Raw genomic sequence first — 25,966 nt, 5'->3', positions numbered from 1 at the left:
CGACATTAGAGGGCCCCCGAAAAGTACCAAAATCCATGTGCTTCTTCAAAATGTTATTATCATCAGTCATATTATATCATAACCCTTACGAAGCTGTTTAGAAATCATAATAAATAACATATTTATCTTTAACACATTAACCGCTTAATCCCGCTAACGCTTCGATTTTTTACGCTGTCAATGAATTCCCATCGTTTTAAACAACGTAATAAATATTATACCACATTTTATTCCACGTCATGGCATTAACCGCAATCCCGCATTTGCTTCGAGCTCAGCACACGGCGGTTTCCAAATCCCGCTTACCTGGTTGTTTTATAAACCGATATTTAAACTTGCCCACATTTCGCGCAATTAAGCCCGCAATCCCGATGATGCTTCATAATTTCAGTTATATTTTGAAACCTACTTACGTGACCGTGGATTTCCGAATCCCGCTTACGCCGCTATCTCTCCAACCGTAATTTAAACTTGTCCATATCTGGCGCAATTATCCCGTAATTCCGATATTGCTTCATAATTTGGACATTTCGAATCCCGTACGTGGCATTTCTATTAAATTCCCGTACATAGACGCGTTTTCTAGTAAATTTAGACACTTCCCTCTTTCCGATAGAACGCAATCCCGCAATCGATGCAATCCCGCTTTACCAAACCGAATCCGCCGACTACAATCTACGAATTTCATACGTCACCTCTTTCTAAATTTAGACACTTCCCTTTCATAGAACGCAATCCCGCTAACGCTTCATTTCAACCCAACAATCGATGCAATCCCAATTTACCAAACCGAATACGCCGACTACAGTCTTCGAATTTTAAATGTGGCCTAATAATTTTAGACACTTCCCTCTCATAGAACGCAATCCCGCTAACGCTTCATTTCAACCCAACAATCGATGCAATCCCAATTTACCAAACCGAATACGCCGACTACAGTCTTCGAATTTTAAACGTGGCCTAATAATTTTAGACACTTCCCTTTCATAGAACGCAATCCCGCAAACGCTTCGTTATCAACCCCACGATCCTGCTTTACCACACTCCGTGTAACCAGAGCTATACGAAGAAGCTAGAAGTGCAGCAGAAGCACACTTCTAACCCGTGGCCGTACGACGCCGTTGTAGAAGTGTTCAGCGGCGAGCAGATACCGGGCGCACGTCGCCCGCAGCCGGCACGCGACCGCCACGCTGCGGAGGAACGTGCACGTGCATACACGTGGCGGTGCGCGCTTTGACACGATTCTGGAATGTCAAACAGATTCTTTATAAAATTCTGTACTTTTACAATTGGAAAAGATATATATTTATTAAAAAAAATATGATTAATGTGGCAAAGCTACGGGGAAGGACGAAAGTAAAGATGAAAGAAGGGAACGAGGAAAGCAAAAAAGGAGAAAAAGTGAGACAGAGTATTTATAAAATTCTGTACTTTTACAATTGAAGAAAGTAGATATTTATTTAAAAATATGATTAAGGTGGGAAGAATAGAAAGAGAGAGAGAGAGTGCTATGCAAGATGTCAGGAAACTTCGATAGCGTGATTCAGAAACGTGTAGCGCTATCTCTTGACCAGTAGCGGAAAGTCACCACATTGGAAAAGCCTGGTTTCTTCGATTACCTGGTATCACGCGAGCGCGGCGGGTGCGGCGGGCGGCTCTGTCATAGCGCCGTGTCAAACATCTGCAGCGAGCGCGTGATGACGTCATCCTTGAGGCACGACTCCAGGAACTCCTCGATCGTGATCACGCCGTCCTGGTTCAGGTCCAGCTTCCTGAACACTCGGTCCACCTGAGGAAGTGTATGAAAATCTTCGTTTAACATAAAACTGCAAAGAAATGAACTGAAGGTATTTAGGTGGTGGAACCCAATTCAATTCAAGGGGCAATACAATTCAAGGCGCACCACCGTTTCATCTATTTCTACTCATACTGCTGCTATTTCTTCTGGTTTAAAGGCCTGGCTTAAATGGTTAACATTTAAGCGCTGCTGTGTTCCGATTTGAAGGGTGTGGTAAAGGACACATTTATACGAATCGTTCCAACTTAGTTTTTAGAGGTAGCACGTATTTGTGATTAACCTCAAGTAGGACTCTAAGCTGAGATTGTTTACAGATGTTAATGTACGATTGCCATTTATCATCAAATGGACTGCAAGTTCGTTTGCTTCTTCTATATTAAAAAAAGTCACGATTCATGATTATTAATTGTACTACGTTCTTCTTTAGTACTATATGATCTTATTTTTTGTATATATCTAAATATATGATTTGTTATTAAAATTGTTGTCTATCTACGACAGTAATCAGTTATAAGTAGTTCGACTGTTCAAAGCTAACAAAACAAAACAAGCAAATGAAAAAACTGGTGCCCAACAAGAGCCACATGGTCCCACGTTGTGCGCCAACCTCCACCAACCTGTTCATTAGCCTTCGCATCGTCGATCCTCGCAGCAGGTGACCCTGGCGGCGCCCGTCTACCCAGCAGCTCGTGAACAGCTACCACCACCTCCGCCAGCTCCTGCCTCGTTATGGCTCCGTCGCCGTCCACGTCGTAAAGTCTGAACGCCCAGCGCAGCCTCTCGTACACTGACCCTCGGAGGAGTGTGGACAATGTGACGAGAAGCTCCTGGAAGTATAGATGTTTTTATAGTGTGTGTGTTGTGTGTAGTCTACGAGATGGTAAGTGGCTACTGCCGTATGGACTGTAATCAACCCCAGTTGAGATTTAATTCCTATCTAAGGTCGGCCACAAATAATGCCTGAAGATTAACTTAGAACACCTCGGAGAAGTATGTCTTCCTTGCGAGTTGCAACAGTCAAATCACAAAGGGTTCTACCACCTTCAAAATTTCTTTCATACTACTGTACATTTATTTTTTTATATTCAAAATAGGTTATTTACAGAGCTCTGTTTGAATGTCAATACAGCTACCACCACTTCACAAGGTGTTTCGTTATGGAGAAGAAGCGGTGATGGTAGAACTTTTTATGCTTCGACTCTGACGGCACCACTGCCACTATTTCTGCCTAATAGCAGTAATGTTAAGCGCTATTGTGCTTTGATTTGAAGAGAGATTATACTTTATACTTTTCCGAGACATTCCAATGTGGACTACATGGGTAGCTACGCACTAGTGGTCGACCTCAGGTAGGAACCTAATCTTATCCAGGGTTGATTACAGATGTGAATGGGTGGCAGTAGCCACTTACCATCAGATGCACTGCATGCTTGTCTGCTACTTCAATATTATATAATAAGCTTTTATATACTCTTATATAATATATTTTATACTAATTATTAGTCTAAACTCTAAAGTTATAACAGTGACACATCAAATATTCTCAGGAACGTCGTTTAATACGGCTTGAAAGGAAAAGTTTTCGTTTTAAAATGGAAATTGGGAATGTTTCACTGAAAACAATGCCGGTAAAACTTTACGTAGAGGGCGCTGCATTCTTTACGAAACTATATAATACCGATGACTTTCTATAAACTTATAGTTTGCGATATCATTATATAAATTTTAATAGGCTGATAAACAGATGTGTCAGTGAAGAATTTATCTCTTGTATTTGTCAACCATTTTTATTATATTTTAAAGTAGCTTTTGATGGGGTTTTAATTAAAAAAGTGGAAAATATAAATAAGCAAAGACTTATTCTTTTATTTTTTGAGTTTTTGGTGGTAGAACCTTTTGTGGTTCGACTCCGGAGGCACCACCGCCACACCTATTCCTGCTTAATAAGAGCAATGTAGCTCTGCTGTATTCTGCTTTGAAGTGTGTGTTAAGGGAGACATACATGTTCGAACCATTCCAACTTAGTCCTCAGAAGTACCGGCGCATCTGTAGCCGACTTCAGATAAAACTCTTACTTATCTGGGATTAATTACAGATTAATTACAGAATTAATTACAGGCGGCAATATCCATGGGCGGTAGTAGCCACTAACTTAGGTGGATTGCATGCATTTGCTTCTTTTATAATAATATTATAAAAATACATATATATTTCTTTGAGAATTATTGATGAAAAATCCTCAAATTTATTATGTATATTTAGACAAAAACTATGTTAACTATCTGAATATATCTTTCATGGATTTATCAACTAAAATAAATAATAAAAAAGTCGGTAAATAAACTTCTTATTAAGTACTAAATTACAAGTCGAATAACTCAAAGTGTATTTTTTTTTTTTTTTTTATAATATAAGAATAGCAGACGAGCATGCAGTCCACCTGATGTGGCTACTGCCGCCCATGGACATCTGTAATCAACCCCAGATAGGATTAGATATTCCTACCTGAGGTCGGCCACAGATGCGCCGCTACCCCTGAGGACTAAGCTGGAACGCCTCGGAAAAGTCTGTCTCCCTTACCACACCCTTCAAACCGGAACACAGCAGCGCCTAACACTGCTGTTATTAGGTAGAAATAGGTGTGGCGGTGGTGCCGCCGGAGTCGAACCACAAAGGGTTCTACCACCTTTAATTATAATAATATTATAATAATACTGGTACAATTATCCAAACTAAAACTATATTTAAAATGTATTCTCCAAGATGGCGTCTTACATAACCAGCATGGCGTCGTTAATAATAAATATCCGATATTACTGGCGCAATCCTTCGTGCAGGTAAGAGAATGGTTGAAGAAATACCTTGGAAGCCACCCAAGGAACTGTCGTGCGATATTAGTTTTTTTAATATAGCACTTCTTAGTAGGATCGCTGTGATTTTGTACTGATATTCCTGTCTCAGTTATAGCTATGCGATGAGCATTGTTTTGGAGAAAGTTGTTATTAAAATATTATATTATTATACCAAAAGTATTATATTTTTCCATCACAATTTCTATATGAACGACTTCTATCTATCTCTATCTAAACCATACTTAATAAGTCATTTTTGATTCTTACCCACATGTGAATTGTTAACTATACCTTGTAATATTCCACTATTCTTATTCTTAATAATGCAATCATATCTACAAATGTAAAATCTCAAGAATATTGTTTGACGCGCAAAGGGTCCCGGGTTCGATCCCCGGCCAGACAGATATCTAAATGATGAATTTAGATATCTGTTTCTGGGTCTGGGTGTTTGTGTATTTGTCTATGTGTGTGTCGCTGAAAATGAACATGTATTTTCTTAGAGTTATACTCTTTTAGAAAATAAATATCTTAAACCGTAAAGTTAATTTTACCGATTTTTTCAAGAACTGGCCTAGTTCGAGAAGAACTCGTACACAAGGTCTACCACCATATATTTTTTTATTTTTAGTATCTGTTATCATAGTTGCCATATAAGTAATTGCATTGTGAAAATTTGAACCGTAATAAACTGTTATAATATGGAATCTTATTCTGAAATAAATGGTTATTATTATTATTATATTATAAAGTGTAAACTGTGATAAAGTGAAAGGTTTTTTTTTTATTTTTACCATGCTTTTATTAGCTTGGGTTGTATGTATGTACGTATGTGTGTAACGGAATCTTTGAGCTCAATTTTCACCCGTTTCTAAAAGCTTGATATTTTTTTAGTATTTGTTTTTATAGCGGCCACCGTTATACATCTTTATATATATATTTCTTATGTGCGTGTGTATGTCACTGAACTCCTCCTAAACGACTGGACTGATTTTGATGAAATTTGTTGCGTGTGTTCACGGGGACTTGAGAATGGTTTAGATTCACAATTTAGTCCGTGGGAAAAGGTTTTTTTAATAAAATTTTAATTCCTAAGTAGTTATTGATTTTGGAATGTTTCACATTGGATTCGACATACTTCGCTACCATCGCAGTTTCAAATATTCTATCTATTTTTCAAACCCGTAAATGATAAGGGTTGTTCACCCTTAACATTTTTTTATTTATATGGCAACACAACGTTTGCCGGGTCAGCTAGTACTTTATAAAAAAATTAAGTATCGAAAACGATAAAGCCCTGTCAACATTGTGTGGTTTGAAAACTGACCTACCTTCGCCTTATAAAAACAATATTAGGCTGCTGTGTACTGTCCTATTTAGTCCTATAAATCATGGAGTCTCTAGCGTAGCTATTACTCAAAAACTGGACTAAAGTTAGCGATGCATTCTGCCAAATTTCCGACTATGATAAGTTGTTTGAAAGCACAATTGAAATTGAGCTGTTTTTCTTTTTAATATTGTTTTTAAATATCATAAGCTAGCATGTTGTTAGGGTTCCGTATCCGAAGGGTAAAAACGGAACCCTATTACTAAGACTTCGCTGTCTGTCCGTCTGTCCGTCTGTCACAGGGCTCTATCTCCGGAACCGTAATAGATAGACACATTATTTTTTTACAGAGGATGCATAACGGTGGCCGCTATAACAACAAATACTAAAAATAAAATAAAGTTGAATATTAAAGGGGGTCTCCATACAACAAACCGGATATTTTCGGCATTTTTCGATCTAACTGTTAAGCCGTACTAGGAAGACGGCTGAAATTTTTACAATCCGTTTACTATAACTGGTATTATAATAAATACAAATAAGAACCATAAAACATATTTTAATATACTTATTTTAAGTTTATATTACGTTGTTTAGCAGTGACAGCCTAGTGGTTAAGAAACGCGGCGTCTCGATCGAGGGGTCCGAGGTTCAAATCCCAGGCACGCACCTCTGATTTTCAAATTTATTTGCGTATGAGAAATTAATTATCACTTGCTTAAACAAGCTGAAGGAAAATATCGTGAGGAAACCTGCATACCTGAGATATAAAAATCTTAAAGGTATGTGAAGTCTACCAATACGCACTTGGCCAGCGCGGGGGACTATGGCCTAATCTTTCTAATTCTGAAAGGAGACCTGTGCCCAGCAGTGGGACAGTAATGGGTTGATAATGATGATACATTGTTTACGTATCATTCGTCATCACCCCGACGCCATCTATTGTTGTGTCATATAACTAAGTATTGTAGAAAATAATAAAATGAATAAAAAAAGTAAAAAATAATGATCATTTGATGGTACGGAAGCCTCCATGTGCGAGTTCGACTCGTACTTGGCAAATCTATAATATTATAAAGAGGAAAACTTTGTTTGTTTGTTTGGTTGTAATGAATAGACTCAAAAACTACTGGACCGATTTTAAAAATTCTTTCATCATTCGAAAGCTACATTATCCACGAGTAACAAAGGCTATATTTTATATGAAATATATTTGATAAATAGATTTTGAGGCGGTACAACGTTTGCCGGGTCAGCTAGTTATTTAATACATAATTGTTAATTACTTAGAAGACCAGGTGCCTAAGTCGTACCGATGGTAATTTTTCGAGAAAACGTTAAAATCAATATACTTATAAATAAAATATGTTTATTTTGTTTTAAATTATATATGATACTTAAATAACTAAAGATTAAATTTACGTAAAAGATTTATATAATTTAACTTACGCAACCTTTTTCTACATACCCAGATATATACAGATGAAGCTAATAACGTGGTAAAAATACACTCAAAAAAGCCACATCCAAAACAGTATTTCATTTGACGTGGCTTATTCAAATGTAAAAACTTGAAACATTAAAATGGCTCTTTGCAGCGTACTGTGCAATCCAATTAGGTTTTTTACAAAGTTTTTCAAAGTTATTTTCGTAAGAGTAAGCACACCTGATGTTAAATTAGGCTTTTTCTTTCCCTGTGCCTTTTTATAATATAGGAGTAGCAGACGAGCATACAGTCCACCTGATGGTAAGCACCTACTGCCACCCAAGGACATCTGTAATCAATTTTAGATTTGATTACAGATCTATTTCTACCTAATAACAGCAGTGTTAGGCGCTGCTGTGTTCCGTTTTGAAGGGTGTGGGAAGGGAGACAGACTTTGCCGAGGCGTTCAAGCTTAGTCCTCGGGGTAGCGGCACATCTGTGGCCGATTTCAGGTAGGAATATCTAATCCTGTCTGAGGATGATCACAGATGTCCATGGGCGGCAGTAGCCACTTACCATCAGGTGGACTGCATGCTCGTCTGCTACTCCTATATTATAAAAAAAATCCCACCTGAGGTCGGCCACAGATGCGCCGCTACCTGAGGACTAAGCTGCAAGCCTCGGAAAAGTATATCTCTCTTACCACATGCTTCAAGCAACACAGCAGCGCTTAACACTGTTGTTATTAGGCAGACAGGTATAGCGGTGGTTGTCCCTGTAGTTCCAGGATCAGAATAGGGCTTTTTTTTCTTTTTTTTTTGTTGACGAGGGGGAAACCTTCAAAAGGTGCCCTATGCCGTGGGAGCGGCACGGGGTTATGTGAGATTCTTACCGCACTAGAACCCCCCCGGCCATCCTCGGCGCTGCGTAGAGGACTCCGGGACTAGAATAGGGCTACGGTATCCCCTGCCTGTCGTAAGAGGCGACTTAAAGGGGGCGTCCGGGGTTGCGGGCGGCAAGAGTGGAAGCTCGAGCCGTCCAGAAAGCGATCCCGGGAAGGTCGTGAACACCAAATGGTGCGGGAGGAGCGAACATTGCTCCCCCAGGGGAGAGCCCGATCGGGGCATCGCGCTTGGAGGACTCCGATTGCGTTCCGTCGGAGATCCCGGAGTTCTCGAACAAGCGTTGAGGACGGCCACCGTGGGGGGGTTTTAGTGCGGTAAGAATCCCACATAATCCGGCGTCGCTCTCACGTCGTCGGGTACCTTTTAAAGGATTCCCTCTCGTTAAGAAAAAAAAAGGTGTAGCGATGGTGCAGCCGGAGTCAACTACAAAGGGTTCTACCACTGGGGGAAGATCTTTAAGGATTCTTTCGCGTTAAAAAATGTATGGAAATTCCGTAAATAGTAAGTGACATTTCCGTAACAAAAAATATACTTTAATCAGTTTTTTACAGAAGTAAAATTTCATAAAATTTATCAGCTTAATAAATTGATTAAAAATCGGCTTCAAACTGAATCATTGATTCTCGAAAACCCAATCAACCTGTCAGTCATTTTAAAAATAGGATTGACGTTTCGATTAGAAACGGTTCAAAAAATGTTCTTTTATAGTCCGCGTAAAACTGCTAGTCCGCTCTGAATATAGAAATGAATCGCGTCGCCATAGCAAATTGTATGACTACACCTGTTCGCGACAACTTCAGAGCGGACTAGCAGTTTGGTAGAACCTTGTGGTTCGACTCCGGCGGCACCACCGCCACGCCTATTTCTGTTATAACAGCAGTGTTAGGCGCTACTGTTTTGAAGGGTGTGGTAAAGGAGACATACTTTTCCGGGGCGTTCCAGCTTAGTCCTCAGAGGTAGCAGCGCTTCTGTGGCCAACCTCAGATAGGAATATCTAATCCCATCTGGGGTTGGGTTACAGATGTCCATGGGCGACAGTAGTCACTTACCATCAGATGGAGTGCATGCTCGTCTGCTACTCCTATATTATAAAAAAAATCTTAGAGGTGACCTGTGCCTAGCAGTGAGGCAGTAATGGGTTCATGACGATGAATTTTAAACCACTTAACCCATACCGATTGTTCTAATTTTCATATACCTTTGGACATCATATAGTGACGTCATAAATTCAATATGGTGCAACAAAATGGCGGATTTATTTTTCGGAGAAGAATACGAAGAACAAAGTGACTGTGAGTAAGTACTGTTAAAACAACTTTGAACGTACTTTTTACATTTCTTATCCTTGCATCCTAAGTTGATGATTTATCGAATTTCCAAAGTTTCTTTTCCATGACTATACAATAAATTTATCATTTCCATACGACTGTACTTACGTAAGTTTGTCTTTTCGCGGCATAGATTTGTGAAGATACTTCGCCGCCTTGAAATTGAATGAAGCCACAATCGGCTTATTAGTAAGATTTTTTTTAATTCTTGACAAATTAAAACATTTTTCGAGAAAAATTACGAATAAATAACTAATACTGCGTAATTTACATAATAAATAAATAATAATTTCAAATATTTTAGGGACATTTTAGCACGGATACGTGGCAAAACTTTTTTACGCAACTAAGTATTTCAATTCAAAACTGGGTACATTTTCTTGTTAGGAGTGAGTAATCTTTACTAATCTATGTTTCGCGGGAGTAACGTTATGTACGTTACGAAATTATTAACATCAAAATATTTGCACGAAAGGTGTTCTAAATGACGACTATGTAACCGCGCCAAACTTCAAGTCCGCTCTGAAGTTAATAAGCGCAGGTGTAGTGAGAGCCAATGCGGTCAAACACAACTACAAGCATATACTCCGTTGCAACGTAAGGGCACACTAACGCAGCTATGTACCCGTGGGCGAAAGCAGCCAGCTTCGTGCTGTCTTCGTCCCGCTAATATCTACAATTTGCTATTATAATAGCGACGCGATTCGTTTCTATATTCGGACCGGACTAGCAGTTTGGCGCGGACTCTACAAAACTTAGTAACTCGCCAATCGCATAATCTTTTGATTCGCACTGAAAACCTACACACTCGCGTATATTTGTTTGTACTCGACGAGTTTTTGTCTACTGCATAGAAAGTTTCTATCGAAATAAGCAATGAAACGAATTTGAACGAATCTTTGTACGAAATTTTGGACGAAAATTCGGATTTCTTTATAGTGTACCTAGTGAAGGTTAAGGTTATTGTTTTAATTCCTTATTTTATTATTATTGTTCCTATCGTATTCTATATTGTTTTTTTTAATTGTCAATCATTTTATTTAATGTTTAGTACGTAGTTATCAGAATGTAGTTTACACCTGTAATTGAGGTGACACTTAGATTTAAGTTTAATGTGATATGTCTAGACAATGTATAAGTGTTCACTTTGTTGGTGTAACCTAGGGTTTCTGGGCGGGAATTCCCGGATCGGAAAAACACGATGAGTCGGGACGGGAAAAATGGGCCGGGATCCCGGGAAGTCGGGAAATTTCAAAGGTCCGAAATAATCTTAAAAAATCGTAAATTACTCATAGGTCCAGGTCTCCCCCAGTTGCAAGAAGTGGGTAATGCCCAGAAATAACAGTTAGAAAGGTTGGAGACATAGAATTCATAATGTTTTGAAAATTTCCCGAGTTCCCGGGAATTCCCGGGAAAATGTGGTCGGGAAATCCCGTGAACCGGGAAAAAAAATATGCCGGCAAATCAGAAACCCTAGTATAACCGAATGACAATTAAATAAATAAATAAATAGTGATTATTTTAAAAAATTACAAGCTCACTCTAAAACTGATGGCACCGCTGCAGTTCACGTCGAAGGCTTTAAACACGTAGTGAGCGTAGAGCGCTGAGTCTGAAAGAAAAAATACGTGTTATCATCATCATCATCATCATCATCATCATCATCATCATCATCATCATCATCATCATCATCATCATCATCATCATCAACCCATTACTGTCCCACTGCTGCGCACGGGTCTTCTCTCAGAATGAGGATTAGGCCATAGTCCACCGCGCTGGCCAAGTGCGTATTGGTAGACTTCACATACCTTTGATTTTTTTTTAAGATTTCTCAGGTATGCTGGTTTCCTCATGCTTTCCTTCACCGTTTAAGCAAGTGATAATTAATTTCTAATACGCACATAACTTTGAAAAATCAGAGGAGCGTGCCTGGGATTTGAACCTCGGACTCCTCGATCGAGGCCGAGTTTCTTAACCACTAAGCTATTCATTGCTTTTAATTATTAATTAATTAATTATCGTTTTAATGAATCCATAATAATCATGGGCTTGCGAAAACTTTTTCATATTATTTCTATTTCGACACTAGTATTGTCATTAGCTTAATTAATTCAAAATAATTATTTTTATTTTATTATTAACTAGCTGAGCCGGCAAACTTTGTACCGTCTTAAAATCTATTTATCAAATATATTTCATATAAAATATAGCCTATGTTTCTCGTGGATACTGTAGCTTTTGAATAGTGAAAGAATTTTTAAAATCGGTCCAGTAGTTTTTGAGCCTATTCATTACAATCAAACAAACAAACAAAGTTTTCCTCTTTATTTACTATACATAATTTATACTATAACAGCAGTGTTAAAAGTGTGTTTTTTATAATATAGGAGTAGCAGACGAGCATGCAGTCCACCTGATGGTAAGTGGCTACTACCGCCCTAGGAAATATGTAATTAAACCACATAAAATTAAAATTTTAGCTGAGATCAGTCACATATGCCGTACCCCTGAGGACTAAGCTGGGATACCTCGGAAAAGTATGTCTCTCTTACCATAATTAAAACCAGAACACAGCAGCGCTTAACACTGCTGTTATAACAGAAATAGATGTGAGGGCAGTGAGAAAACCTCGGATAAGTATGTCTCCCTTATTAGACTCTTCAAACCAGAACACAGCAGCTTAACACTGCTGTTATTAGGCTGAAAGAGGTGTGGCGGTGGTGGTGCCGGAGTCGAACCACAGAGGGTTCTACCGCGTTTTACCTTCAGAACTGATTGTCAATTATAATCCATAATAATCATGCGTTTGCGCAAACTTTTTCACATTATTTTTATTTCCACATTAGTATTTAATAGCTTAATTAATCCACACTAATTATTTTAATTTTATTATCAATCTATCTATACTAATATTATAATATAAAGAGGAAAACTTTGTTTGTTTGTTTGATTGTAATGAATAGGCTCAAAAACTACTGGACCGATATTAAAAATTCTTTCACCATTCGAAAGCTACATTATCCACGAGTAACATAGGCTATATTTTATATAAAATATATTTGATAAATAGATTTTGAGGTGGTACAAAGTTTTCTGGGTCAGCTAGTAATTTATATTATAACAGCAGTATTAAGAGTGCTCAAAGGTGGTAGAACCCTCTGTGATTCGACTCCGGCGGCACCACCTCCACGCCTAGTTCTACCTAATAACAGCAGTGTTAAGCTGCTGTATTCTAGTTCGAAGGGTGTAATAAGGGAGACATAATTATCCGAGATTTCTCACTGCCCGCAGAGCTAGCAGCGCATCAAATCAGTTATCAGAATGTAGTTTCAAATCAGTTAATCAAATAAAATCATTTTTGATTAAAATAGGTTCTTTACAGATCCCTTTTTGAATGTCAATACAACTACCACCACTTCACAAGGTGTTGACAACCTCAGATAGAAATCAAATATCGGGGTTGATTACTCATGTCCGTGGGCGGCAGTTACCATCAGATGGACTGCATGCTTGCGTCATTACATATTATTATTATTATTGAGACAGACTTTTCCGAGGCGTTCCAGCTTAGTCCTCAGGGGTAGCGGCGCATCTGTGGCCGACCTCAGGTAGGAATATCTAATCCTATCTGGGGTTGATTACAGATGTCCATGGGCGGCAGTAGCCACTTACCATCAGGTGGACTGCATGCTCGTCTGCTACTCTTATATTATAAAAAAAAAAAAAAAATATTGCGTCATTACATCATGCTGCGTGATTACTTCTAGAATAATAAGAAGATACTTACTCCCATGAGGAAAGAACTTCGCGTAAATATCTTTGAAGGATTCTTCATGCACCACTCCCTCTGGACATTCCTGGAACAGAAAGGACATTTAAGGACTTATCAGCAATCAGTTTACATCCCACTAGTGGGCACAGATATCCATCACTATTATTAAAACTAAATGATACTTCATTTGAATCGCTTTTTTACAAAAAAGACAAGCCGCAACTTTAGGGAAGGCAAGCCCGTAATAAACTTTCAATCCCGGTATTTCCGGGATTGGATATCCTCAAGGCAGGATCCTGGTATTTGCTAGATTCTGCGAGATTATTTAGACTGCGAAATAGATCATGAACAATACCAGCAATTTAAAGAAAACTTATTGAAACAAATCAAATTGTAAGAATCAAAATAAATATTTTAAATAATGTTTTTCAGACAATTTTGAAATTTTGAACGACTCTTATAAAAGTGAAACTTTTGGAAACTATTCAGAGAATTAAATCTTATCTTGAAAGCATCTTCTTCAAAACATAAAGGTATTTCTTGTCTTGAAGATTTCTCTCATAATAGTTGAAGCCGCGTCTGGAGTAACACATCATAAAGCCATTACTGGGCACTGCTGAGCATGGGTCTCAGAGTGAGGTTTAGACTATAGTCTACCGCGCTGGCCAAGTGCGAATTAATATAACGAGTGTACATTTCACGGGATTGGCGTCCTGTGTGAAATCCCTTGCAAATCACGACAAGGATTAGTCTTAGATCCCTATTGCGCTGACCAAGTACGTGTTGAAACAGGTATATAATTTTTATAGGATTTTGTAGGATGCACTGCACCAACAGTGATAGCCTAATGGTTAAGAAACTCGGCCTCTTGATCGAGGAGTCCGTGGTTCAAATCTCCAGCACACACCTCTGTTTGTTCAAAAAGGTATGTGCGTAAGAGAAGTTAATTATCACTTGCTTAAACGATGAAGGAAAATATCGTGAGGAAACCAGAATACCTGAGAAATCATAAAAAAAAGTTTTCAAATGTATGTGAAGTCTACCAATTCCGCTTGTCCAGCGCGGTGGACTATGGTGGCCTAATACTTCTCATTCTGAGAGGAGACCCGTGCTCAGCAGCGGGACAGTAATGGGTTGATGATGATGACTGGATCCCATAAAATTTAAGACTGGGATTAGTATCCCGTAAAATTTAAGTAGCTACAGTATGCGGGATCCCGGGATCCCGGTATTGCATACTCTATTAGTAATTCAATTACGGATTACGGAATTCTAATTAGTCAAACTAATTTGGAATTCAATTCAATAGTCGTGTTAGTTTAATATAATATGAGTTAATTGTTATGTAATTATGTGCCTAAGAACTAGATATTGAGAATGCAGTCCATCTGATTGAAGTTACTGCCGTACATCTATAATCAATCCCAAATAAGATGCCTACCTGAGGTCGACAGATACGTTGGTACTTCTTAGGAGTAATTTGGAACGCCTCAGAAAAGTATGTCTCCCTTACCACACTTCAAACCAGAACACAGCAGCGCTACACTGCTGTTATAACAGAAATAGGTGTGGCGGTGGTGCCGCCGGAGTCAAACCACAGAGGGCTCTGCCCACAAATTAATTACGAAGAATTCTTAGACTCCCATGTGGCACATAATCATTGTTTTTTCATCTATTTCGTTACTCGTCTATGTTACTCAAAACGGTTTTATGAAATTTTCATTTCACGTGTTACAAAATAATTATAGTTTAAAAACTAAAAACCGCGCTAAAATCGCACAAGGAAAATCATTAATCCTGATTCCTGACGATCCTAATGAGGTGAATGGGATAAAATTATTAAAATCGTGTATTGTCATCGGTTCTTCATAAGTGTCAAAAATTTAAATTAATCGGATCGTTCAAAGTGAGTAAAAATCGAGTTCAAAGATTCCGTTACATACATACATACAGGTCAAGCTAATAAAAGTTTGGCATAGTCCGCGCCAAACTGCTAGTCCGCTCTGAAGTTGTTGCGAACAGGTGTAGTCATACAATTTGGTATGGCGACGCGATTCATTTCTATATTCAGAGCGGACTAGCAGTTTTACGCGGACTGTAATAAAATTTAAAACAATCGCAATAAGACCAATTAAAACGTTAACCGTCCAGTGATTTCATAAATAAAACCAACCATTTATTTTGAAAATTAGTTTGGAGTGGCGCGTATAAACCTCGTTGAAAACTAAAAATAAATTAAAATTGTAATAAGGTTTTTAAAGTGGTCGAATAATTCTTGATTTGATTTCGGTGGTACCACAGTCATATATATATTTTTTTCTTTTTTTATTATATAGGAGTAGCAGACGAGCATGCAGTCCACCTGATGGTAAGTGGCTCCTGCCGCCCATGGACATCTTTAATCAACCCCAGATAGGATAGATATTCCTACCTGAGGTCGGCCACAGATGCGCCGCTACCCCTGAGGACTAAGCTGGAACGCCTCAGAAGATTATGTCTCCCTTACCACACCCTTTAAAATGAAACACAGCAGCGCGTAACCTGCTGCTATAAGGCAGAAATAGGTGTGGCGGTGGTGCCACCGGAGTCGAACCACAAAGGGTTCTACCAGCTTCAAATCATCATATATATTTATGTATTTATCATATATTTATAGCGTGAAGTTCTATGTTTTAATGAAGGGTGTTGATGACTGATTTATATAAGAAGTGACCAACTTAGTCCTTACGTGGCAACCCATCTGTGATCGGCTTCAGGTAAGACCCTTCTATTGAGCTGGTAAAACAGGTCCACAGTTGACAGAGATCATTTACCATCAGGTTTATTTTGTATGATGATACGAGCTTTTGCCCGCGGCTTCGCTCGCGTTACGAAGTAATATTTCCATGCCCTATTTTATCCCCTTGGGGGTATAATTGATCAAAATCCTTTCTTGGCGGATGCCTACGTCATAACATCTACCTGCATGCCAGATTTCAGCCCGATCCGTCCAGTGGTTTGGGCTGTGCGTTGATAGATCACTATGTCAGTCAGTCACCTTTGAGTTATATATATTTAGATTAAGTAACAGACGAGCGTGTAGTCCACCTGACGGTAAGCGGCTAGTCCCCACATGGACATCTGTTATCAACCCCATTTAAGATTAGAGTCCTACCTGTGGCCGGTGGCCACAGATGCTTCGCTACCTTTGAGAACTAAGTTGGAAAGCTTTGGATAAGCATATCTCCCTTACCATATTTCAAACCAGAACACAGCAGCGCTTAAGACTGCTGTTATAACAGAAACAGGCGTGGCGGTGACGCCGCCGGAGCATTCTACCACCTTCAAACTTTTTGATATCGTAAGCTTTGTCTCAAAATGCTTAGAAAACGTCCTAAAAATCGATCACTCCTTAAGGTCTGCATCACCACGGCTTGCCAACCCTGTATATAGGTTATTGACTAATTCCGTCGAATTTTGCGCCGAATTACCGTTCACACGCGATTTGGCGTGACTGAACTATGTACAATGAACATATTTTATTTGGGAAATAGAGGCGTAGATTTCAAATAGAACACGCTTTTTATGTTGATCGCATTGTTTTGTATTATAGGAGTAGCTAACGAGCATGCAGTCCACCTGATGGTTGTCCCTGTAGATCTGCGACCAGAATTAGCGATTCGCGATTGTCACTAAAAACAATCGAATTATTCGATTGTTATTGTCGAATATAATTGAATATTGTCGAATTATTCTATTGTTATTGTGTTCGATTGTATTCGAATACAATCGAAGAATTTCGATAGTTATTCGAACGTCGATTGTTACTCGATTCTTTTTTGTTACTACGAATAAATCGACAATCGATTGTCGATTCCTTCGATTGTCGATTTATTCGATTGTTTATTTAGAACAATCGCCTATCGCTAACCAGAATAGGGCTGCGGTATCCCTTGGCATACCCTTAAGTTGCTCGTATTGTTTCGTAATATATAGAAGTAGCTAAAGGTAAAGGTGGTAGAACCCTTTGTGGTTCGACTCCGGCGGCACCACCGCCACACCTATTTCTACCTAATAACAGCAGTGTTAAGCGCTGCTGTGTTCTGGTTTGAAGGGTGTGGTAAGGGAGAAAGACTTTTCCGAGGCATTCCAGCTTAGTCCTCAGGGGTAGCGGCGCATCTGTGGCCGACCTCAGCTAGGAATATCTAATCCTATCTGGGGTTTATTACAGATGTCCATGGGCGGCAGTAGCCACTTACCATCAGGTGGACTGCATGCTCGTCTGCTACTCTTATATTATAAAAAAAAAGTAGCTATAAGCATGCAGTCCACTTGATGGTTGTCCCTATAGATCCGAGACCAGAACAGGGCTGCGTTATCCCTTGTCTGACGTCTAAGAGGGGGCTCCGGGGTAGCGGATGGCAAGAGTGGGAGCTCGAACCGCCAGCGACCTCGGGAAGAATAGCGGTAGGTGTGCTCGCATGCTGTCTGTTGTATTGACATTCAAAAAGTGGTAAAGAACCTATATTGAATAAAAAAAAAATAAAAAAGAAAATCAAAAATCAAAAAATTTGTCCTCAGGGGTAGCGGCGCGTTTTGACCGACCTTAGGTAGTGGTCTTGTCTGGAGTTGAGGGAGAAACCTTCAAAAGGTACCCGACGACGTGGGAGCGACGGCGGGTTATGTGGGATTTTACCGCACTAAAACCCCGCCGGTGGCCGTCCTCAACGCTTGTTGGAGAACTCCGGGATCTCCGACGTAATACAACCGGAGTCCTCCAAACGTGATGGCCCGATCGGGCTTTACCCCTGGGGGAGCAATATACGCTCCTCTCTCATCGATACAGCGATTACAGCGATATGCCACCACACAAACCACTGTCCTTCCCGGGGTCGCTTGCTGGACGGTTTGAGCTTCTACTCTTGCCGCCCGCAACCCCGTAAGCCCCTTTTAGTCGCCTCTTACGACAGGCAGGGGATACCGTAATCCTATTCTAGTTCCGGAACTACAGGGACATTATATATATACCTAACCTACCTACCTAACCTATATATAACTAGATATGACATAAATATTATAAATTAAAGGTGGTAGAACCCTTTGTGGTTCAACTCCGGCGGCACCACCGCCACACCTATTTCTACCTAATAACAGCAGTGTTAGGCGCTGCTGTGTTCCGGTTTGAAGGGTGTGGTAAGGGAGACAGACTTTTCCGAGGCGTTCCAGCTTAGTCCTCAGGGGTAGCGGCGCATCTGTGGCCGACCTCAGGTAGGAATATCTAATCCTATCTGGGGTTGATTACAGATGTCCATGGGCGGCAGTAGCCACATCAGGTGGACTGCATGCTCGTCTGCTATTCTTATATTATAAAAAAAAAAAAAATCTATGTCAATACCAGGTTAACCATTTACGAGTGTCCATTTGTATTGGATTTGACAGATTTACTAATAATCCTCTTATTTACACTCTACGGCTTCGTTATCCTGTTAGGAAGATCTGTAATCTAAGAAATGGGGCTAATTTTAGCAGAATTTAACGGCAACACTATTTAACCTTTCGCTACTCGATACTAGATGGCGTTAGTTGTATCGCACACGTTATATTTCACAGAACAACTAAAACAATCTTTACAAAAAAATTGCTTCCTAGATTGAGTTACATTTTTTACACAACGTTATCTTGTATATAAAATTCTCGTGTCACAATGTTAGTTATCGTACTCCTCCGAAACCGCTTTACCGATTTTCACCAAATTTTATATGCATATTCAGTAGATCTGAGAATCGGCTACGACCTATTTTTGATACCCCTAAGTGATAAGGCTTGTTCACCCTTAACATTGTTTTATTTATATGGCAACACAACGTTGCCGGGTCAGCTAATATATTTATATAACTGTGTTTTATATAAATATTATCTCGAAGTACTGCCGTATTAATACTAGAATATTTTTTTTTGCATCGCCACACCTATTTCTAGCATGAAAGCTTGAGTTTCGATCGAAGGGTGATTGCACGGCGACTTAAATATAAAGCATCAGTCATCTAAGCATACTCATGTCAAGGTAGGAAAGTACCGCAATGAAACATCCTTTCATATGAAAAATTAAAAAAAGAAAATTGAAATTGGTTCAGAAATACTCGAGTTATTCAACTTTATATGATATCGGGTTTTTTACAATTTTCCGGGAAAACTGACGATAATTTTTAAATTTCCTTGAAGTGCGGCTAGTTTTACGTGACCCCCTGTGAAACTAGCCGCACGCAATGGTGTTTGAATCAAGTTAGAATTATTCGTGTTTTGGGCGGACACACAAAGACGAATACACAAACCAAGATCATACATAAAAATTAATTAAATCTTAATTAATTCTATTAGATTTAAATTACTTCATTTTGGTTTTTATTGTAGGCGCGGTTTAAGGCGGAGCGGGGGCTTCATAGGTGAAGAAGTAAGTTTGGATGATTTTTTTTCTAATAAGTATTTTTAGGACATATATTTAAAAAAAAATTAAAATGTTACTCATCTTGATATTTACCATTTTGGTCAACCTCAGTTAAGACACGAACTATCTAGGGTTGATTATAGATGTGCTGCACATTGTGCAAGGATATCAGTTGCTACCCAATATCAAGGAACTGTATGCTCGCTAAATGATAGCCTTAATTAACAATATTTAAATTATTTATAGTGCGAAAACCATAGATTATTAAAGATACTTCGCCGCCTTGAAATTGAATGAAGCCACAAACGGCTTATTAGTAAGTTCTTATTTTGAATTTTGAACTAATACTGCGTAATTTACATAATAAATAAATAATTATTTCAAATATTTTAGGGACATTTTAGCACGGAGACGTGGCAAAACTTTTTTACGCAACTATTTCAATTCTCAAACTTGGTTACATTTTCTTGTTAGGAGTGAGTAATCTTTACTAATCTATGGCGAAAACTTTAACAAAACTAGCAACACTAAAAAAGCGTCCTATTCTCGGCTACGGTCGTTCACTTTACCCACTAACCTTTACGTTGACCTGACAAACATACACCTGTCCCGCTCGCTCGCGCTATATTTACATATTGCTATTTCTGTCCAACTCATTAGCTACGTTTAAAATAGATTCGCGGTTTCGGGTATTCATGTCGCCATGATTTATACGTCATTTCCTTGTTATTATGGTAGTTTGAATGACGAATTTGCTGTTTTATTGCAAATAAACAAGTTTGGATGTACGCAATTCTTTTGATAGTATATTTAGAGCGGTAACTTTTAGTTTTCTAATAATTCGAGTAGTACAAATAATAATTTGGTAGAACCCTTTGTGGTTAGACTCCGGCGGCACCACTGCCACACCTATTTCTGCTTAAAAACAGAAGGCTACTGCCACCCAGAATCCCACTGAGGATTAAGTTGACATCTGTAATCAACCCCAAATAGGATTACATTGTCCTACCTCAGGTCGACCACAGATGCGCCGCTACCCCTGAGGACTAAGCTGGAACGCCTCGGAAAAGTCTGTCTCCCTTACTACACCCTTCACAGTAACGTTTAACACTGCTGTTATTAGGTAGAAATAAGTGTGGCGGTGGTGCCGCCGTAGTCGAACCACAGAGTGTTCTACCATCTTTAATATGGCCTTTAATCTCAAAAACCCATGCCCAACACTGACACAGTAACAATTTACTGGTAATAATCATTATAGAACCTAATTAAAATGAACTTAAACGCAAATAACAGTACAATTACATGTAAAATTTCGTCACACGTTTCAAAAGCTCAATTTTCGTTCCCGAGATGAAAACATTACTGTTACCTCGTAAACAAACACATTAGTGGGGTTGTACACCGTCCGGAACGTATTTACACAATGTTATTCGCTCCGATATCGGAAGCATTACATTCTTAGGTCGAGAGCTCAGACCTGTATTGTTTTGTACCCAGTCGAGAACGGTATATTGTTGACAAATGATTTATTTAAATTTAATGAAAATGATTACAATTCGTACCGAGAGTAGTGATAATTAAATGGCCACAATTATTCTAGAACCTTATTAAAAACAGTAATAATTTAACGATAATAATTATTCTGGAACCTAATTAAAATAGATTAAATGTAAATAACATTAAAATTGCATGTAAAGTTTTACCACACGTTTCAAAAGCTCGATTTTGTTCGAGATAAAAACATTACTGATAGCTCGTAAACAAACACATTAGTGGGGAGAATACACTGTCCGCCAGCAGAACACATAAACTATATAAATAACTGTATTTGTAACACAGTAATTTACATGTAAAATTACGTCACACGTTGCAAAAGCTCAATTTTCTTTCCCGAGATGGAAACATTATTGTTAGCTCGTAAACAAACACATTAGTGGGGACTGTACACTGTCCGAAACGTATTTACATATTTAGTCCGACCGATTTATTGAATACGAGCTTTTGCCCGCGGCTTCGCTCGCGTTACGAAGTAATATTTTCATCCCCTATTTTATCCCCGTGGGGTTAGAATTGATCAAAATCCTTTCTTAGCGGATGCCTACGTCATAACATCTACCTGCATGCCAAATTTCAGCCCGATCCGTCCAGTGGTTTGGGCTGTGCGTTGATAGATCACTATGTAAATCAGTCACCTTTGAGTTATATATATTTAGATTTTTCTCTAGCCGGGAATCGAATAAGTTACATTTGGCCTCGAAAGCCCACTTGGAAAATTTACCCTTTTATATTATTGTGTGAACTTGAATGAACTTCCTCCTGAGGTATTCTCTCAGGACTATGACATGGGCTCTTCAAGAGGGGTGTAAAAAGCTCTCCTTTAAAGCCAGCGATGCATTGGCGACTCCTCTGGTGTTGCAAATGTCCATAGGCGACGGTGACTGCTTTCCATCAGGTAGCCCGTCTGCCTTATCGTTAGGTTAAATATAAAAATATATATATTTATATTTAGACAGCGCCTAAATGGCGTATTTATTTAGGTAGATATAGGTGGGGCGGTGCCGCCGGGATCAATTCACAGAAGGTTATCTCTTCAAATTCTCCATTTTACCCTTAAAATACATTATTTTTGATATAAAATAAACAATATATATCTATACTAATATTATAAAGAGAAAAACATTGTTTGTTTGTTTGATTGTAATGAATAGGCTCAAAAACTACTGGACCGATTTTAAAAATTCTTTCACCATTCGAAAGTTACATTATCCACGAGTAACATAGGCTATATTTTATATGAAATATATATATTTGATAAATAGATATTGAGGTGGCACAAAGTTTGCCGGGTCAGCTAGTTTACTATAATTTCGTCATTAACAATCGGATAGTGTATATTCCTCCTTATCTACCCAACTGGGAATGTTTCGCGCTTGCCAAATAAAAGGTATGGGTTAATGTGTTGTACAAAGTGTTTAAAACGATGTTGAAACAAAGATAGAGCTTCCCGCTACTCGATACTAGATGGCGCTGTATGATCAACCCTGTCAATTTTCATGCTAATTCGTAAAACAAATATCGGTTTCTTTTTTTTATAAAATAAAAGTAGCAGACGAGCATGCAGTCCCCTGATGGTAAGCTACTGCCGCCCATGGATATCTGTAATCAACCCCATATAAGATTAGATTCCTACCTGAGGTTGACAACAGCTGCGCCGCTACCCCTGAGGACTAAGCTGGAGCGCTTCGTAAAAGTATGTCTCCCTTACCACACCCTTGAAACCTAAACAGCGTTTAATACTGCTGTTATAACAGAAATAGGTGTGGCGGTGGTGCCGCCGGAGTCGAACCACAAAGGGTTCTACCACCTTTAAAACTGTTGTTACATCGGCTATAGCAATACACACTGTAATAATTTCAAGTGTCTATCTATTACGGTTCAAGAGATACAGCCCTGTGACAGACGGACAGACAGCGGAGCTTAGTAATAAGGCCCGGTCTTTACCCTTTGGGTATAGTCCGCGTAAAACTGCTAGTCCGCTCTGAATATAGAAATGAATCGCGTCGACATAGCAAATTGTATGACTACACCTGCTTGCAACAACTTCAGAGCGGACTAGCAGTTTGGCGCGGAGTATACGAAACCCTTAAAATAACATGTGACATTATTAGTACCTACATAATTAATTAAATATTTTTAAAGGTACTGCGTGTATGCACTTGTAATTAATTAAAATGTATAAGGGCTGTTGCGAACTTTTAACACCGACTTAATTTTTAACAACACTCCATTGCTACTAAAAACTAAAAAGCAAATTTAAAATTAAAAAAAACTTTTGCGACTTCCGATGCTAATGTTTTGGTCTAAATTAGAGCTATATAATCCACTAGCTGACCCGACAAACTTGGTACCGCCACAAAATCTATTTATCAAATATATTTCATATAAAATATAGCCTATGTTACTCGTGGATAATGTAGCTTTCGAAAGATGAGAGAATTTTTAAAATCGGTCCAGTAGTTTTTGAGCCTATTCATTACAATCAAACAAACAATGTTTTCCTCTTTATAATATTAGTATAGATATATATTGTTTATTTTATATCAAAAATAATGTATTTTAAAGGTAAAATGGATAATTTGAAGTAAGAATCTTCTGTGAATTGATCCTGGCGGCACCGCCCCACCTATATCTACAGCAGTGTTAAGCGCTGCTTTGTTCTGGTTTGAAGTGTGGTAAGGGAGACATACTTTTCCGAGGCGTTCCAGCTTAGTCCTCAGGGGTAGCGACGCATCTATGACCGACTTCAGGAAATCTAATCTTATCTGGGGTTGATTACAGATGTCCATGGGCAGTAGCCTTACCATCAGGTGGACTGCATGCTCGTCTGGCACTCCTATATTATATAAAAAAAATCCTATTTGTGTTTGAATACAGATGTCCATGGGCAGTAGCCTTACCATCAGGTGGACTGCATGCTCGTCTGCTACTATATTATAAAAAAGCTACCTATATATTCCGATGATAGCGGTAATATTACAATACGTAGGTGAGTCGGGCGGAAGTTTTCGAAGTTGAGCTTTTTCTGTATTCTAGAGCGACATAGCCGAGTTTATCCGTCTTGTAAGTACTTCCTGACTTTTCTATCTATATACCAATATAATTGAAGCGTCTGTTTGTTTTTCTGACTTTGATTGGTTATTTAACCCATAGTCGTTCAAAACGTAAACTTTTTTTATAACATAATTGGCTAAGAGTGAGTCGAACTCACAGCCATTGGGGTACTGTACCACCGTATTTTTTTTTATTCCTACCTGAGGTCGGTCATAAATGCGCCACTATCCCTGAGGACCAAGCTGGAACGCCTCGGAAAAGTCTTCCTTACAACACATTTCAAACCAGAACACAGCAGCTTATACACTGCTGTTATAACAGAAATAGGTGTAGCGGTGGTGCCGGAATCGAATCACAAAGAGTTCACTTCTAATTGTCCATTTTACGTTTAAAATACATTATTTTCAATGTAAAATAAAACAATAGCTTACTTTATAATGAACGCTCATTTTAATAGCAGAATAAGTAAGTGTATTAGGTCGCCACAATTAAAATAACAAAGTCAAATAGGAATTGTATAGATGCCTATGATGAAGGCTCTGAAAGTTGGTGTTTGCAAAGAAAATATTAATTACTAGAGCGCTGTGGGGCATTCTAACTTATTCTGAGGACTGTTATAACGTTACAACGTTGTAACGTTATAACGTTATATTTTATAACGAAACGTTAAGTATAGTATAGTTATAAAATATAACGTTATAACGTTACAACGTTGTAACGTTATAACGTTATATTTTATAACGAAACGTAAGTAAAAACGTTATATTATCTTATACAACGTTACGTCATAACGTTGTAATATTATTTGTTATTTATTTCTGTGTTTTAGAAAATAATTCGTTATTATTTATTGTAATTACACACCCTTGATAAGGATATCTAATGATAAAGTTTTCTGAAAAGAATAAAAAAACTTGTAATAAAGGACGTTCCTAAAAATTGTTTTAAAAACTTTGTAACATCAATATATTTTGACCTGTCAAATTAATGAAGCAAATAAATTACAGATTTATGCCCTTTTACAGAAGCTAAATATAGAAACAAACTTGACGTTGAAAAAAGTCATAGAATATACAATTTAACTTAAATGAAGATAATTGTTAGATACATTCTGGTTACGACAGGTCTAATATATATGTACATATGTCTAATATGTAAAAAACGTAAAAATATCTTATAAATAACACATTTAGATTAAATTATAAATTTATCTAATTACCACAATAACGTGGAAGGAAAAGATCGTAAAGAAACCTGCGTTCCCGAGAGATTTAAAATAATAATGATAGTTTAAATACTAAAAACCACGCTAAAATCGCACAAGGAAAATAGTTAATCTTGATTCCTGACGATCCTGATGAGGAAAATGGGATAAAATTATTAAAATCGTGTATTGTCATCGGTTCTTGACAATTTTAAATTAATCAGACCGTTCAAAGTGGGTGAAAATCGAGTTCAAAGATTCCGTTACATACATAGATACATAATAAAAACGTGGTAAAAAGTTTCTCAAAGGTATG

General features: G+C 38.3%; 1 protein-coding gene across 1 annotated transcript in view; it reads right to left on the bottom strand.

Annotated features, from left to right (window-relative positions):
• Positions 1-1,073: 1,073 nt before the first annotated feature.
• The window catches only part of LOC140752784 (A-type potassium channel modulatory protein KCNIP1), a 72,424-nt gene continuing 47,531 nt past the window's right edge, over positions 1,074-25,966 (bottom strand). The window contains exons 3-7 of the mRNA XM_073087133.1: positions 13,427-13,496; positions 11,178-11,248; positions 2,416-2,625; positions 1,620-1,789; positions 1,074-1,244 (exon numbers count right to left, since the gene is read on the bottom strand). Coding sequence (XP_072943234.1) covers positions 1,661-1,789; positions 2,416-2,625; positions 11,178-11,248; positions 13,427-13,496 — 480 coding nt within the window. The 3' untranslated portion in view covers positions 1,074-1,244; positions 1,620-1,660. The remainder of the gene's footprint in view (positions 1,245-1,619; positions 1,790-2,415; positions 2,626-11,177; positions 11,249-13,426; positions 13,497-25,966) is intronic.

Source organism: Epargyreus clarus, unplaced genomic scaffold, assembly GCF_041222505.1.
Source record: "Epargyreus clarus isolate Ecla_fem2 unplaced genomic scaffold, WU_Ecla_fem_2.2 ptg000025l, whole genome shotgun sequence".
In the NCBI taxonomy this organism is placed as follows: domain Eukaryota; kingdom Metazoa; phylum Arthropoda; class Insecta; order Lepidoptera; family Hesperiidae; genus Epargyreus; species Epargyreus clarus.
The sequence above is the reverse complement of the archived record's forward strand: the minus strand, read 5'-3'. Positions and strand labels throughout refer to the sequence as shown.